Source organism: Rhea pennata, chromosome 10 (assembly GCF_028389875.1).
Source record: "Rhea pennata isolate bPtePen1 chromosome 10, bPtePen1.pri, whole genome shotgun sequence".
In the NCBI taxonomy this organism is placed as follows: domain Eukaryota; kingdom Metazoa; phylum Chordata; class Aves; order Rheiformes; family Rheidae; genus Rhea; species Rhea pennata.
The window spans coordinates 19445689-19463745 of record NC_084672.1 but is presented as its reverse complement, the minus strand read 5'-3'; the positions used below and the strand labels follow the sequence as shown (position 1 = coordinate 19463745).

General features: G+C 34.5%; 1 protein-coding gene across 1 annotated transcript in view; it reads left to right on the top strand.

Annotated features, from left to right (window-relative positions):
• Positions 1-18057, top strand: part of VPS13C (vacuolar protein sorting 13 homolog C) — a 99633-nt gene that overhangs the window by 39187 nt on the left and 42389 nt on the right. Inside the window, exons 30-49 of the mRNA XM_062583297.1 lie at positions 558-674; positions 1276-1379; positions 2352-2519; positions 3321-3625; positions 3810-3957; positions 4749-4854; positions 5263-5390; positions 6986-7142; positions 7919-7998; positions 8639-8698; positions 9847-10006; positions 11024-11137; positions 11683-11786; positions 12246-12413; positions 12852-13156; positions 13519-13663; positions 14646-14802; positions 15611-15741; positions 16850-17019; positions 17569-17807. Coding sequence (XP_062439281.1) covers positions 558-674; positions 1276-1379; positions 2352-2519; positions 3321-3625; positions 3810-3957; positions 4749-4854; positions 5263-5390; positions 6986-7142; positions 7919-7998; positions 8639-8698; positions 9847-10006; positions 11024-11137; positions 11683-11786; positions 12246-12413; positions 12852-13156; positions 13519-13663; positions 14646-14802; positions 15611-15741; positions 16850-17019; positions 17569-17807 — 3066 coding nt within the window. The remainder of the gene's footprint in view (positions 1-557; positions 675-1275; positions 1380-2351; positions 2520-3320; positions 3626-3809; positions 3958-4748; positions 4855-5262; positions 5391-6985; positions 7143-7918; positions 7999-8638; positions 8699-9846; positions 10007-11023; positions 11138-11682; positions 11787-12245; positions 12414-12851; positions 13157-13518; positions 13664-14645; positions 14803-15610; positions 15742-16849; positions 17020-17568; positions 17808-18057) is intronic.

Sequence of the window (18057 nt, the reverse complement as noted above, 5' to 3'; positions counted from 1 at the left end):
AACTGAAGCATCTGACTAGCTGAAAGTGAGGTTGTCCTAGTGAAGAATGATTTGAATCACTTAAGTTTACATCACCTGGTTTGATTCTGCAGCCTAGAGGAAAAGCTGCTGTGTACAGTTTACCAAAACCCATAAACATTTCAGCTCTTGGATTAACATTTAACTCTGTTACTTTTGGTTAGTGAAAATGTAGACCATCAGTGAGATCTAATGGCTTCTGGCTATTTCTCCATAGATAGCTTTTGACAGCTGGTGCCTCACTTCATCTTATCCTCTTCAGCCTGAGAAGGAGGGAAGGTCTCAATAGGTACCTATCACTGGAAGAGAGTAGTATCAAATGTAGAGATATGAACAAGCATAAACTTTTTATACTCCTATCTATAAAGTTGTCTTCAGAGCTTGTAGCTTGAGATGCAATATTACAGACTATCATGCTAATGGTGATGAAAGAAACTGTAGGAGACAGTACTGAGTCATCTGAATGCCAAACAACCCATGTCAAAACAGCCAACTCGATACTTTCAGAATTTTAAGTTTTCTCTTCCTTTCTTTTCTAGTAACTAGAATTTCTAAGGATAAGGATGTCTTTGACTTCAAACTTTTTGCCAAACTGGATGCCTTTTGTTTAAATATTTGCGATGAAAAGAAGAACATTGCAGAGATCAAGATACAAGGTATTAAATTGTTTTCTAGTAGTAACTAATCTTGTACTTCAAGATTCTTCAGCTTCTGAATATCTTTTTCTGGACAAAGATAGCTTGTAGTTTGTTTTTGTGATTTTTTTTTTTTTTTTTTGTTTTGTTTCTCAAGTCTGTCTGTCTTATCTATCATAATGTATTGGCCTTCAGTTAGAAAAAAAATGTTTTATTCTGAAGTTGTTTAATTACATTCATATTTTGAAGGAGATGAATATGATTGAATGACTTTTCCTGTTGTAGTAAGTTTTAGATATTTTTTTTCACGTCTGAGTTATTTAGGATTATTTTAGAGCTGTTACCTTTTGGCTTTGAGCTCCTGGGGGGTTTGCTTAGTTCTGTTGTCTGCCACCTGCACCTCGCAGGGGGCTATCAATAATTCAGTGGAGAGAGGAAATTTAACTTGGCCGTGACCACCATTCTGATTGCTGCCAAAGCTCTTTTTAATATGAATATATGTTTAATATAGCTTATGAAATCTTGCTTGTACACATCTATCTAAAACTTGTATAATTTGCTTGCACAAAAATAAGTGCTATTTCTATTACGCAGTACTACCATTTCTCTCTGTTCTGTGCAGGTCTTGATTCATCTCTTTTACTTCAGCCAAGTTGCACTGTACTTTTTGCCCGGCTCAGGGACATAATTGTCACAGATGTTGATTCAAGGACCCTTCATAAAAAGGTACTCAGCTATAAGATTTTTAATTTTTACCTGTTGGTTGATTTTTGTGTCTATAAAAGTGAAATATAACGAACATCATCTTATTCCACTATTCAAAAATACTTGATTTGGCACAGTATTTTACGAGGCAGTTTTACTGGTGAAGTAAGGGGAAATAACTTCTGCTTGCTTGCTGTGCTCCTCGTTATGTAGCCCAGTAAGTATGTGGATTCCTTGCTGTTCGTTGAGTGTGCATTGCTGGCTTATGCTCAACTTCACATTGCCTGTTCCCTTCGGTTCTTTTTAGCAAGACTGCTATTCAGCCAGGTGTTCCCAGCCTGTATCAATGTGTAGAGTTGAACTGTTACTTCTCTGTACCCCTAAACTCTGATGTTATCAAAACATGTTGTTTTTCTCATTTAATTGGAGCAAAAAGGAAGAAAATACAGGGAGGTACGAGTTAATGGATTTGATCAATAGTAGGTAAGGTCTAATTTGCATGGAGAACATGAAATATTTTTATGCTCCTTGAAATGTAAATATTCCAACCAGTAGACAATAAAAAAAAAATTGAAGTTCCTTCTTCTCAATACACCTTTTTTCATGAAACTCTTTGAATTTCAGAAAAATAACTTTTTCGTAATAAAGATTATATTTCTGGACTTGTACTGAGTACGGAAAATATTTCATCTCCTTTGAATTTTCAAGTAAGTGATGAATTGCTGTGGTGATGTTTTGCAGTCAGAGGTGATCACTGAAGAGACTATTTTTCTCCTTTTTTAAAATTCAAATGAATACTTCTTTCCAAATAAAATACATGCTGAAGCATGATTTCTGTGTTAGAAGATTCTATCTAATTTTTACATCTGATATATTAATACATTTAGGGTTTGTGTGGTTGTTTTGTTTTTATGTTAAGAACTCTTTTTATAAACTACTGATGGCAAGATGGTTGTCGTACATTAGTTTGATACTTCGTTTCTCTCTTTCTAGGCGGTATCTATAGTAGGAGATGAAGTTTTTAGTTTCAATTTGGCATTATATCCATATGCTACTGAGGGAGAAGCCTATGCTGATATGTCAAAAGTGGATGGTACTGTATTTTTGAAAGTAGGCTGTATTCAAATAGTGTATCTTCATAAATTTCTCATGTCTCTTCTGGTAAGACTTTTTTGTATATTTTTTGCTGCTTTCTTGAATTAGTCTTCCTTGTTTGCGTGCTTAATACAAGTGACTAACTGAAATTTGCAAAAGAAGGAGGATAGACTTAATTTTCTCTGTACTATTTGTAAACTCTGATAAAGTAAGCTTTCTGACTGATTTAAATCTAAAAACTAACACTGCACAAGAAGGTGTAGTTTTTCTCCCTCTTGTCCTGAAATAAGGAAAAGCTTGCTGTTATGTGTATATTTTTGTTTTTGTATTCCCACTTCCCAAAGATTACAAATAAAAAGATCATTACAATAAATTATGTTCATTGCAAACATCTGAGCTAACTTCAGAGGCAGATCTTCCTGTGAGGTTAGATGCCTAGAAGGCAGAAGGAAAGCTAATCACTGTAAATGTCTCTACCTTTGTCAGATGTTCTAATGTTATTTTTTCTTACAAAGCACTTGTGTGCTCCCTGTCATTCAGTAATGGCTTCAGTAGAAATTACTATTCACTGAAGGTAAGGAGAGATTAAAATAACATGTGTCCCTAGAATCTAATGAGATAAAGGGATCTTGAGCCAATAAACGAAGAAGAGATAGGTTTAAAATCAAGAGAATCTGGTTAGTATGTTTTTTGGACTAACATCTGTCATGACAGATGGCATTCAATATTTGTTTCCAGAAAAAAATAACACAGCAGGAAGCCCAGTTTGATACTGATTCTGGTGATTGTTATAAAATGAGAGGACAATTAAAAATAAAAAGCTATTTACAGCCATATCTTTCCTTTCTCTTCAACTGTTTTTTACAGACCTTTTTAAACAACTTTCAAACAGCTAAGGAGGCACTGAGTGCTGCTACAGTCCAAGCTGCAGAAAAGGCTGCTACAAGTGTAAAAGACCTGGCTCAAAGGAGTTACCGACTGTCAATGGACATTCACTTGAAAGCACCAGTTATTGTCATTCCTCAGTCCTCAGTTTCCCTTAATGCTATAGTGGTAGACCTTGGCTTGATCAGGGTTCAGAACCAGTTTAGCTTGGTGTCTGCAGAAGGCAATTCTCTCCCCCCAGTCATTGATAAAATGGATGTGCAGCTGACGCAGCTGAAACTATCTAGGTAAAGTGCATTTTACTACATAACACCTTAACTAACTGATAATATTAATACTAGGTAAGATTTCAATCTACTTGTTTAGAAATACTATTGGTGCCAGTCAAATACTTCATAAATACAACTCCATGTAAAATACGAGTTGTAATATATATATTTTTTAACATTTCCCCAACATTTCTTTTTTCAGGGTCACTATGGGGACAGGTTTGTCACATCCTGACATTCAGATACTTCATCCTGTTAATCTGAGCCTGACTGTGAATCGAAATCTAGCTGCAGCTTGGTTTCACAAAAAACCTGTGGTGGAGATTGCAGGACATCTGGATACAATGAATGTAAGTCTTGCAAAAAAGAAGGTGATGAGAAGCTCCTTGTAATACTGAATTATAACATTAAATTTTATATTTTCTGGATGCAGAGGTGGAACAAGCTACTGGTCTGCTGATAGCTATAGATTGTCATGTCAGGAGGTCTGATTTACATATATAAATGTAGAAATTTGAAAGTGTTGTAAAAACGTCCAAAAATTCTGTGTATGTTCGTTATACCATGAAATGCCCAGAAAACTACAAGGAATATAAAGGAGTTTTGTTTATCTCCTGCCACAAAGCAGGGCCAGCTTGCAGCAATATTATCACTGTTGATTCCACAGCACATTTTCTGTGCTTGTATAAAAAGGGGTATCCTCTTTAGAGTAATTCAGATCTATGCAAATATTTGCCTTGGTAACTTCAGCTTCATAACATCCTATCTCCCTTCAGTGAGTTCTAGGCAGTTGCCTTTTGTGACAGTTTATATACTTTGAAATAAAACAGGTACATCTCTATAAAACTGAAAATAAAATGCCGTAATTTAGTATGTTATTTATAGTGAAGTCATAAAAGCAAAGATATTGTAACTTGAAGCTGCTATATATACTGATACCTTTTCAGTTTCAGAAGTCGTAACCTTCAGGTGCTCAAAAGAACTTCACTGTTCATGCTACATTATTCATGTGACAATGCTGCTGACAAAGTCACTGTGAATAAGCAGTCGTTTTCTTGCTAGAAAAGACTGTTCTGCTATGCTAGCTAGCGAACAGTTTAAGAAACTTCATCTTCTGAGAACTGCAATTTACTATTTTTAGATTGTTGTGAGTCAAGAGGATTTGAATGTCTTTCTCAAAGTGTTGACGGAAAACCTTGGTGAAGCAGAAAAGCACAGTCATGCAAAAACAGTGCTGCAAAAGGAAGGTCAGAAATGGCATTTGTTTGTCTTGATTGTTAAGTGTTAGCTTTCAGGCATAGTGAAAAACATAACTTTTTTTTTTTTCTTTAAATCTTGCAAAGCTGATGTTCCTAATCTCATGCTTCAGAAAAGTCAAAACATTGCGAGACAACTTGGTAACGCTAGTAACTGAAAACTCATGAAGGTAGAGAGAGGAAGCAAGTTAGTCAGATGGCAGTATCTATCTGTTGTCAGAACACGTTTCTACTTCCTTTGCCTACTCTCAAGTTCAGAGTTCAGTTTGTAGAAATTTTACTGGCATTTCTCAGGCAACTTTAAACCATCTAAATGAATAAAAGAATTGTATGTATTTCTTGTACTAGAAAAATTGTAGCAATGCATCTTGAAGCTAACTTGTTTCTTGAATACTGCAGGTAAAACCAAAGAAATGGAGAAATCCGTTTTGACACAAGATAAGAGTGTTCCGGAAATGTCTGAAAAGAGAAAAGGAATATTAAATGAAGATGTAATCAATATGTTGCTTACTTTTGAAATCAAAGAGGTATTTGTCCACCTGAAGAATCTATGCTTACTGAATTTAACATTCACATCTGATAATCAGAACAAATGGGATATGAAGTCCATCTTAACCATCTTCAGAGATTCCTTTAAAGATGGAGTTACTCATCAGCAAGACAAAACAGATTTTTTCTTAGATGTTCTGCACTAACCTAGCTTTAGTCCTTCATAGCACTATATAACATTCTTCTCGGTAACAAAACAGATAAAACTAAGCAAGAACTAGATTCGCTTCCTCCCTCCTGCCTTAGAGATACCTAGAACTTCACTTTTATTTCTAGCAAAATATTGGGAAAATACACAAGCTATCAAGTTACAAGGATATTTATGCACAAGATGCTCCCTCTCAACGCGCATGCGCTCGCTCGCTCTCTCCTTATGCAGGCAGTTTTCTTAATGTTACTGTGATTTTTCTGGTGCATAATTTAAATTTCACTAAATCTCTGTAGATGTTTTTGTTAAGTAGTAAATCTGAGTTTCTTTTTCTTTGTACAAAAAACCCACCTCCAAACCCAAAACTGTTGCTGTGTGAGAGTTAGCACATAGTTGTTCAGCTTGTACCATCAGTATCCCTGGAGCTTCAGTTTCTTTTGGAACTGCTCTCTTGGCTATGAAGAATATCTTAATGGTAGGAGTGAGGCATATTATAGGCTAGCTTGCAGTGCCAATTTTTTTTCTTGTTTAATATATCTTACTAATAATTTTGTGTATATTTACTATGAGGTTACACACCTCATGGAAATTCTTAATAAGCTAGACTCCACATTGTTTGTGGGCTGCACATACTGGTTAATATGACAAAATACTAATTAGTCTACAAAGAATATGCCATATAATGATACAGACAATTGCAAAATTTCTTTGAATTTTTTGTGTGGTGAATTGTTGGTTTGACAACTGTATTTTTAGTTCCAAAAAATATAAGACAATCATTCCATGAAATGAAATGATTGAAGCAATATTTTTCAGAGTAATTATATATCTAGTTCTTCTACATTCATTTCACATTCATTTAGAAACAATTTTTTTTCCCCTTTTCAAAATTTTGGTGAGTGTAAGGCATGAAATTGTTTAAACAGAAGTGCGGAAGTGTAACATTGGAGCGCTTTTTACCTGCTCTGTTAGAAGTTATTTGTATATTTGTTAGTTATCCAAAGACTAATTCATACTGATACTCATTCTCATAGCCCTTCCTTACAGGCAAATATGATTTCTAGTAACCATTCTCTGTATATTCATTCTCTGTATTTAGCATTGTGTAGCATCCTATTCAGAAAATAAAGCTTTACTGCTAAATCAACGAAGTAAATTCTAATCAAATCACTAGACTTGAGATTTTTTGTTTTGTTGTTGTAGGAGTTGAGAAGTGATTGGTCTACTTCACTGCTTGACTAAGAGGAATAGAGAAAAAAAAACATCTTTAGAAATTGTAGTTTTAGATCCTGTTTGTATAAAAAAGCAAAGTGTCAAGGCTTTTGAAGTATAATTGAGGAGATAATTCCTAATTATAACTACATGCCATGTTTTCTGGACAGCTTTACTAAACTTCCTGGACTTCTTTTCATTTCCATATTCAAGGTTGTAATAACCTTGATGAAGCAGGTCCAGAAGGAGAGAGATCCATTACATATTCTAACTGTACTACAGCTTGGAACTGAAACCAGAATTAGAAACCATGATTTGACTGCAGCAGCATATCTGAAAAAGATTACCATGAGGTGCCTTGAAATAACTGGTAAGTATTCTATGTAACTCAATATACTGAGCGCAAACAACTTTTATAGTAAGATGGTAGTATAGTCAGAAATAATTAAAAAAAAAAAAGCAAAGGGGGAGGGAAGGAGAGGTAATGTCCAACATTAACGTAATGTCGCTGCCCTTCTAGATTCAATAAATCCGTTTTACATGATACCAGGTTTTACTTCAGTTGCTGGAGTTAGCTTGAACTAATTTACTTGAGTGAGTTGCCTACTTTGAGTAGGAGTGACTATTCTGGGAAATATTCTGCCTGTTCAAAGTATTTTGAGCAGTTACTAAATTACTGCAACTTTGAGTTCTGCGTATATGCTTTATTACTAGTTCTGGCAGCACTGGAAAATCAGCAGATACATCCTTGATAGGTCAGGTAATAATTCAAAGTGGAGTTGAAGTGAAGGTAACTGATAGAGAACTAATAACTGATACATAACTAATATATAGCCATGTACTAAAATAGAGAAATAGTTTATCAAATTTTTATGTAAAGCTAACAACCAGAATGTAAATAACTTCTTAGTCTTGGATATTCTTTCATGACTAAGGTAATTTTTGTTTTGACTTGCTTAAATGAAAAGGTGAATACAGCATTTCACAAGAGAATTCTTCACTGGCAACTTCTAAATGAAAAAAAGCTGTTTGCCTTCACTATTTCAGCAAGAATAGTATACAATGGAGAATGAACATGAAATCAAGTTGTGAATGGAAAGACTTTATAATAATAGAAGTATCAGTAACTTCTTTCTTTATTTGCAGACTTAAAAGGAGATCCACTTTGTGTTATAAATTCTTCGAGCGAGACTGGTGAACATCTTCTAAAAATGGAATACCTAAAGGTTTTGATACCTTTCAAGATTTTATGGAGAACAAAATAAGGCTTTTGTACTTAGCCTATGTTTAAGGGTGTTTTTTTTTTTGTTGCTGTTTTGTTGTTTTGTTTGTTTTCTGCTTGTTTTTTAAAGCCTGTAGGATTTAGGTGTATAGTTTGGCAAGGTCTTCTCCCAAATATCTGTTTGCCTATATAATGCAAATGGTAAGTGGCCCTTTACCAGCGGTAAAAGCAATATCTGAGAAAGGGTATGTTAATAGATAACCTTCCCCCCCGGCCTTTAAATATTTATCTTTCATAAAGAGGACCAGTGGGCTATGCTTTTTTCCTGCTTTTTTTTTTTCATTTATGATGACTTAAAAGTTATCTTGTTCTGAACAAGTGCTAGGTGCAAATTGATCTAGTTTAAAGGCATTTGCCAGTAAGAGAAATTTAAAAATGTCCTGTAGAATTTTTGCAAAATATGCTGTAAAATATTATTCAGCAAAACATGGTCAATACTGATTCTGTTTGACTTAATCATGTACTTTAGACAACTTTGTCTTCAGGGTTCATCACTTTAACATTGCAAAGAAAAACAAGAAAGATTAATTCTAATTTTTAAGGTAAAGACTAACTGTGTGCTTGGGCTTTTTTTCCTTTGTTAGGCTGATGCTGATGGACCAGATTTTGATACTACATATAGAAGTACCAAGCAAACTATCAATGTAAGTACAGGAATATATTTCATGATCTTTTTAAGTTTCTCAAATAGTAACAACTGTATCAAATGTTTGTTGCTCATTTAATGCTTGTTTAAGAGGGGGAAAAAAAAAACCACACCTGACTTCCTAATCTGTGAAGCTTACTGTTTTATATTTATCCATTTCAGAGAGTTTTTTTTTTTTTAAAAAAAAAAAAAAGAAAGGTGTTTTTTACAGAAATACTTAGCAGTGATGCATTGATTTTTAAATGGAAGCTGTAGATTTTTTTGGTGCTTAAAATTTGTAAGGACGTACTTACAATTGAAGCCTGTAGGATATGTTTTATTTCTGAGTAATAAACTTGTCAGCATGTCAAATGAGGGTTTTGTGTTGCAAAACTTTGAAGTTCCGGGGAGTGAAACTGGTGTGAGATGATGCATCAGACTAGCATACTCAGAGGTGATGTGTTTCATCAGTGTTCTTTCTACTTCTCCAAAAGTCAACTATTTGTGTGTAATTTTCCATTGCATCTTGGTGTCTTCTGAAGCAAGCAGGTTGTAGTTCTGAGAGCCATGGGAACTGTTGATTTTAAAATGGATCTTTTAAGGCAATAGTGAGTGTGGTGGGTAGAGCTTGCTTCTTGACAAACACTCTGCTACATATGGAAATTAAAATGGTTGAAGTACTTTACTGATAGTGAAGAAAGCTGACATTCTTTGATGTATCTGCACCTACCAAGAGTAGTGTCAGCATGGAAAGACTGGTAGCTGATAATAGTTTTCAGTGAACTGAATGAGCTACAGCAGTTAATATTTATGTACTTCTTGTTCTGCCTGGAAATTTTGTATTTGATATTTTGTTATATAGTGCTACTAAAGTATCTCTCCACATGGTCCTGAAGATACCAGCTGAAGTGCTTCATTGATATAGTCCATGGTGAAAAAGAGCAGAATTAAGTTACTGAAAAAGCTTACTTGTGTTACACAGCAGTTTCTAGATTGACATAGTTCCTCTATATCTGTTTTAAACTTCCATTATGTAGCTCCCTCTTCTGTTCCAGGGTTCTGTTCCACTTTTATCTCAGTTTCATGATAGCAACTTTTTTTTTTTTTTTTCCACAAAGGTCTGGTAATAAATAACAGCGTTGTCTTATCTCCTTGCCCTTGTTTTAGGTTTTCTTCTCGTGTTTGGATATAGTACTTCACACAGAGGCTTTACTTTCCATTGTGAATTTTCTCACATTCAGTGTTCCATCAGGTGGCTTTCCCAGTACTGATAAACCATCAAATCACAAGCCTCAAGTAGAATGGAAAGAAAGTACTCTCAGACCAGGTAACATGGTGTTAGAAATAGTGCACTTCAGCAGATGAACAGCAGAGCTTTTTGAAGAAAGGATACTCCTTCAGGTGACTGCTTTGCAGTCTATTTGGTGAAATAGAATACACCCACAATTTTATGTGGATAGAAGATAAACTATTTTTTTTTAAATGTTATCTCTAGTGTTTGAGAGGTCAGATATTTTGTTTGATAACTATGTTGCTTAATCCCACAAATTCCCTTTACTCTGTCTTTTTCCCTAAATAATAGACCAACTTTTATAACAAATGTTGAATAAATAGTATTGCAGTAGACACTGCCAAAGCCTTTCCAAAGCATCAGTGTCACAACTTTATTGCCGTTTAGTCTGAAGGACTGTAAGAGTGCTCACGCTAATTAAAATAACCAATTCTTGAGACGTGAGAGAGCAAAAGGAAATGAACTCTCCCCTCAATATTGTGTCTGTTTCAGCAGTGGAGATCTGTAACCCTTAAGTAATATGAGCTTTTTTTATGGAAGGTCCTTAAAGAGGTTTGTTTAGGTTTCTGTGGTTGACTTTTGGGGTTTCTGTTGCTGTTGGTGAAACTCAAGGTTTCTAATCCTACCTGAGTTTGTAGTGGCTTGTTGTTTTATTTTGCATTCTGCAGCCACTTTGCATTTTGTATTTTTTTTTCTGCTCCTCCCCTCCCCCCCGTACTCCCGAATAGGCCCAAATTAGATGCTTATGTGGATAGCATTTCAAATAATGAAATGTACAGTGTATTCAGGGTACTGTTGCCTGCAAACTGAAAATTAGGTATTAATGAAAATCAGGTATTAATGTTAGTTGATGACTGTTCTTGTGCCAGAAAAATAGGACTGTATTGTTAAAGGCTTAGTTAATTTCATATCAAATAACTAACTTTAAGGAATAACTGCAAATTGGTCTTGAACAGTTTGTTTGTATGTACAAAACATAAGTAACGTGAATTTGGTTTTAAAAATTTAAGTTACAATGTTTTTCAACATGTATGTCACTTTTTTCCCATTCAGTGTCTAGTAATGAAACTCATGATATCTATGAACTGAAACTCACTGCAAAGTTAAATGCATTTAGTATCTCTGTTTGTGATCAGACCTATAGAATTGCAGACATTAGAATACAAGGTAAGGGGTTTTTAATTTAAGTATTTTGACTAGTTGATAATAGTGAGGAACACATGCTATTCCTCTTTCCTTCCCACCCCTGATTTTTGTGTACAAAGTATACGTTTTTTCTGTAACATCTATTTGAATGAATTTTAATCTTACAACATGATTAATTTTAAGTTAATAATTTTAATAGTCAAAGTACCTATGAGGAAAGAATTTTTTTTAAAGAGGGAGGGGCATTTAATTTCTGAATAGATTAAAATTGAAATGGAAGCACTTGTCTCATAAGTAACACAGGCTTGTATTTTTGAACAGTTATGTCCTACGTACTGTCAGAAATTTTCACCTTAGCCTTAGAGTCAGTTTAAGTTAGCAAATAATTCGTATGCATTAGGATATTTCTTAGACTTAGCATTTGTTAAACTGTGTGGTTCTCAGTTCCAACCAATTACTGTTCTTTGTATTCAGTTTTAAATAATGCTTCTTTCTTAAAAATGCTTACCTACTGAACTGCTCCTTAATAAATTGTTACCTATTTTCTTTCTTTCATCCCCAATCAGGAATGGATGCATCTGTAGCTGTGAAAACTGAAAGGATAGAAGTATTCTCCAGACTTGAGGACATTGTAGTAACAAATGTTGATCCAAAGACAATTCATAAAAAGGTGATATGCTATGTAGATTATTTTGAAAAACAGACGAACAACAATTCTTAAAATTGTTTAATGAATGCACTGTAGTTTATTTGCTGTGTTCTGTAATACTAAATATGATGTAATACATCAAATATTGAGCAAAATTTCAGTGGTTAATATTTCCTCTACCTCAGAGATGCAAAATACACTTCCATTCAATAGTCTGTTGTTCTTAATCAGATTTGCAGCAGCTTCTTTTTATTCTGATGAGTAGTGTTAATATAAAATGGACTACAGATAACCAGCTGAGACAAGGCATACCATGAAGTATCTGATTCAGGTTCCTTTTGTGCCTAGCATATATGTAACCCAAATATTATTGACAAAATGCTGTTGATCTATTGTGGAAATATTTCTTATTTGATAACTTGAGCAATAATTTGTCACAGTATTGCCTAGTGATGTTAATCCATTGACTTATCCTTTTAGGCTGTCTCCATAATGGGAGATGAAGTATTTAGATTTCAAATGTCACTTTATCCAGATGCTACAGCAGGGGAAGCCTATGCAGATATGTCAAAGGTGGATGGTAAAATGTCTCTGAAAGTTGGCTGCATTCAAATAGTTTATCTACATAAATTCTTTATGTCTCTTTTGGTAAGACATCAGTTTTAATTCTCTTGTTGGACAATTATGAGGTTAAAAAAAAGCTTCATATGCTGTTAGTGACAACTTCATTGTGATGAGCTGTTCTACAAACATGTAGAAGTATTTTGCTGAAGAAATATCTCTTCAAAGTTGCACTGCATTATAGAAGAATGAAGAAAAAGTAAGCAGGATGAGAAAAGCAAGCAGTGATTCACGTGGTAGCTTTAATGTCTTAAAAACTAAATAAGTAAATCATGTTTCAGCTAGTACATGACTCTTTCTAGTTAGAAGCTTTTGTGATTGAATTCAAAGTTTGATGTTTCTGCCACAGCTAAACTGTTTTATTTTTTTTAATTTACCTTTTGTCTAGAGCTTGCTTTTTGTGAGTTTTGGTCTATTTTATATAGGCTGTTGCAGAACTCTTACCTTTTTACTGCTTTCCAATAGAACTTCTTAAACAATTTCCAAGCTGCACAAGAGGCTCTGAGTGCAGTCACAGTCCAGGCAGCAGAAATGGCTGCTTCCAGCATGAAAGACTTCGCTAAAAAGAGCTTCCGTCTCTTAATGGATATCAACTTGAAAGCTCCAGTTATAGTTGTTCCTGAATCTTTGACTTCCTATAATGCTATGGTAGCTGATCTTGGCTTAATCACCGTTCAGAATGAATTTAAATTGGTGTCTTCTGATGAATCTTCTCTTCCTCCAGTCATTGACAACATGGATGTGCAGCTGACTGATTTGAAATTATCAAGGTATATATGGAATTTTCTTCTATATTGAGAAATATTCATAAAACAGCTATGTTTCATATGCAGCATTTTATTATTGAAGTATTATAGAAGATGAAAAGTGTACAATAAAAGCTGAGAAGTGCATTTAGATAGACACAGACATGTCCACAGTCTCTAAAACTTCTGAAAAAAAAATATAGGAAAGTAACTGAGTTGCTCTTAAATATGTGTAAGTGCATACCTGGGGCATAAGTGCATGTACACACACATTACCCACTTAAAGTGGATATGTAAATAATTCTGCTAGATTGTTAAAAGTGTGTTTTTCAGGATTCTGCAGCTATTAAATCTCTTTATGCTACTACTGCTCTTGCCTTTTGTAGGTGCATCATATCTGCAGATTCTCAACCAGATACTAAAATTCTGCATCCTGTGAGTCTGGCTTTACAGGTCCAGAGAAATTTATCAGCTGCTTGGTATCATAAAACACCAGCAATTGGTATCAAAGGAGACCTAAAACCAATGCAGGTAATATTGTGACAAGTTAGAGCTGAACTAAAAGTTGCATTTATGCTTGGAGTAGTATTTAGTCTTGTAGACTAGTTGCGATTTGGATTCTTTACAGAATGCTAAATGACTTCTAGCCTAACTGCTCAGTTTATAACTGTATTACAGTTTTGATATCAGGTAGAGAGTAGTTTTAGTGCAGTTGCGTCTAAATAGAATAAAACTTTAGTCTGTTGGAGCTATCATTTGAATCAACAATCAGTGAAATCTGTCAAGTTTATCTGCTCAGTTATCTAGTCATTAAGATGTAAGTGGAAAGAATTGGATTGAGAAGCTTTTTAATTGTTTTTCCATCCTATTTCTTTGTGCATCTTTACTGTGGCCAAACCTAGCGCTTACGAAGCACAGACAAATAAGTACTTGAAGGAGTACCAGGATAAAACCTGAAAGTAGAGAATGTTTATAACAGTATGTGTTCTGGGCTTTTTAAGTGAATGCACTCTGTCATTTCTAATTTGTTTCTGCGTTTTGTTTTGGGTTTTTTTTTTTTTTTGACCAGGTTATGTTATAACTGGATGCAGATTCCATAACTGTTTAAAGGTGTACTGAGTAACAGTTGCTTTATAGTATACTGCATAAATCTTGGCTTTAATGTTATCTCATTATCTTTCTCTAATACTGAGGTGTCAAATAGTATCTGTGATCATAAATTACTCATTTAAGTAGGCAAAGAGCTTTTGCAAGATCAGGAAGTGCTTAACATCTGTAATTTTAGTTCTTGCTATAACTCCTGTTTGTAACAACTAATAAGAAAAATGGACAAATAACTTTAATAAAAGTTTAGGATGTTTTGGCCATGGTTGTTTTGACTGACAGACTTGTTTGTGGTGGAATCACCACATTGTTTCTTCTCAGCCTTTGGGTACTATTGATAAAGGTAAGGTTCTGCACTGGAAAGAAATACCATTGCCAAAAATGAAGCTATGGGCTTGTCACTTTACAGATTGCACTCAGTGAAGATGATCTAAATGTTGTCATGAAAATTTTACTTGAAAACCTTGGAGGGGCTTCTTCCCAGCCAAATACTGTGCAACAGAACATCGAAGATATGCAAATAATAAAAAAAGGAGAAATTCCAAATGAATCTGACTTCTGTGAGGGTATGTTCAATTCAAAACCTGAATAGATTACTTGCAAATTCAGATATCATATTTACCCAAAACATATCAGTGTGTCTAAATAACTTAGCTTTAGTGTATCTATGGAAAGTTACAGATATGAATGTATGCATGTACTAAAAACATGGCCATGTGAGTTGTTGATGATTTTTTTGTTGATGATTTAGTGTTTTTTTTTTTTTTTTTTTTTGCAATTTATCTTTTATAGGAGTGATATTTTTATACCAGTATTGAGGGCTTTCATAAGTTGCAAATGGTTTAAAAAAAACAAAACAAAACAAAAAAACCAAAAAAACAGACCCTTTAGATTTTAATGCCAACTTAAAATAATTCAGGATATTCTATTTTTAATGACAAATAGTGTGTTATTCTAAACATTATATGTTTTGTAATGCTTTGGCAAAATCATTTTGTTCATAACTTAGTGACAGTCTCAAAGTCAAATTTGTTTCAACTTCTGGTTCAGTTGCTATACTGTAACATTTTTAAAGCTAAAGGAAGAGAAACTCTTGACAGTCTTGATAGTCTCTATAGTTCTTCATTAAAACAGATGAAAAAACAATCACACTTAACTGAGACTTTCAAATTCTTAAACCCATCTATGCTAGGTAATGTCCCTTGAATAGAATAAAGGGATGTTCAACATACAAAAATTCAAAATGTCCTGAGTAGTCTTCCTAATAAGAGCTTTTTTATGTGACTTTCTGATCTTAAATTAAAAAAAAAAAAAAGAAAATCCACAAACCTTGTGTTCTAAAGAAATGTGTAAGTATTTTCTTTTCACTAACAGATCCTCTTCGTGCTGTGGGACAGAGAAATGTTTCTACAGTTCACTCTTCTGCAGAATGTTATACAACGCTTAAATTTGACTTTAATTTTGAGTCACTTTCAGTCATTCTCTACAATAGCAAAAAAAATCAGGTTTGTGACAAAGCTTTTTCTCTTAAGTGGGGTGGGGAATTTGAGCCTCTCGCATCTGGAACTCAGGACAGTAAAACAAAGATATCTTTCTGTTGTGTTGGCTTTGTAATTCTTGCCTTGCTGAGCTTATGCAATTTATCCTGGGACTTTGAAACTTTGTTGGAGGAGAACGTCCATCATTTGAAGGATGTCTATGCTTTTCTAACTTGCACTTAAAGCAGAAACACCCCCTTCCCCCTCGTCTCCCCCCCCCCCAAAAAAAAAAAAATTATCCTAAAACCCCAGTTTTATCATTCAAAACTAGATTCCAATTCTGTAAAATAAAAATGGAAATGTGAAGAGTAGGAAGTGCTAGTGCGTAGATGGTGCTAGTTCGGCACATGCTGTATATTTAGGTAATAAGCAGAGCAGATCCAAGCTGGAAGCAACCTGCCCTTCCTCCTTGCATTGCCCTAAGTTTGAGCAATAGCAAACATCCTTCCTGTGCTGAAAACAAGAGAGAAGGATGTGTAATATTACCTTGGTATAATCATGTAATATGTTGTCCAGACATGAAGTTTGTGCTTTTTCAAGTTTGGTATACAGTAAATATGTGGTGGATTTTTGTTAGAATAAGTAATGGAGAAATTTGTCACGCTTTTCATTTGAAGGGTGTGTGTTTTTTCTCTTTAAAAAGTTTTTGCAGAATGAGCATCAGCAGGAAGAAAGTCACTGCAACTGTATTTGATTTGAATATCTCTTTCATATCCTTCCCACTGCTGAGTACATTTTAACTCCTTGTTGTAAATGGGGTTGGCAAAGCATGTAGATGTGATGAGAGTGGAGGGATTCTCTGGTGGAAGGTGAGGGTGGAATACCTTCACTCATGTATTCTGAAAAGCTGCTAGAAATGCAGTGAAGAAACAGCCCCACTGCAACCCTGCTTGTTCTGTTTTCTCAGTCAGCTTCTTAGGCTTGATTTGTATGATTGGAGGATTGATGAAAGCAGCAGGCTAACTTTATTCTTCCATTCCTTAATCTAAATGTTTGATAAGAGTGCTAAGTTTCAAGAGAAGCATGCCTGCTACTTCTGTGATAGCTAGTTTTACCATTTCTCATTATTCTGTAGGAGTCTCTGCTTTCAGTGCATAGCGACAAATTACGTCTTGGTGAACTCCGACTGCATCTCATGGCATCATCAGGGAAGATGTTTTCGGATGGCTCAATGGATATTAATGTTAAACTGAAGGCATGTACCCTGGATGATCTCAGAGACGGAGTTCAGAATGTGACTGCAAGGTAAATTTGAGTATGTCAGAAATGAAAAAACTGCATGTGATTTGGGAGAACTGTTTTTCTTTGTTCTATACTTTATTTCACATGGGATCGATAACATTTAGGAAGGCTTTCAATGTTTCTCATACTGTGCACCAAATCAGTGAGTTATGTAATTTTAATAATGTTAAACAGATTTTTCTTTTTTTTATTTCTGTCCATCTCCCAGATTATCTGAAACAAAAAATAAGTGAGAAATTTGAGAGTTACAGGAAAACTGGGTAAAACAACTGAGCATAGGAGGCAACTTTAGCTGGAGAATTCTGTGCACTGGAAGGTTACTCTGTGTGCTACACATTCAGTTCCTTAATTGTAGCACACAAATTTCAAATTATTATTCCTCTGTAAGAGGAAAGTCCATACTCTTATTTGTGTAGAAAATGCTCATTCCTTATGTTACGTTGCTTTTATAAATGACAGAGGGAGAAGTAATAAAACTACTTATGCAGCCTATTTGTTCTAGTTCTGTCTATAACGGTATTTGAAATAATTTTTATTAAACTTAATTTTCAGAATGATAGACAAGAAAGATGACACAAATGACAGTTCGATGATAGATGTAAGCTACAAGCAGGATAAAAATGGAATTGAAGTAATTGCTGTCCTTGATAAGCTCTACATATGTGCCAGTATGGAATTCCTGTTGACAGTAGCAGAGTTCTTTATTAACTCAATGCCAGCATCCTCAACTGAAAGATCTGCACAGCTCCAATTAATGTATGTTGCCTCTGGGAAGTCAAAGCCAGAAAAAGGTTTGTAAAGCCTTTCTCTTCTCTTTTACAGACTTCATACTGAAAATAAATTATCCAAAGTTGTTTGCTATTAGATTTAAACAGTTTTATTCTTCACAAAGTGGAAGTTGACCATGGTCGTAGATTATTCTAAGAAGTAATAGATCTAACCTTACTAGGTAGTGGAGTGACTTTTCAAGAGAGAGAAATATTGAACATTGCTCATGCTCAGCATTTTTTACTCATCTAATATTGTAAAGAAGGTATGCTT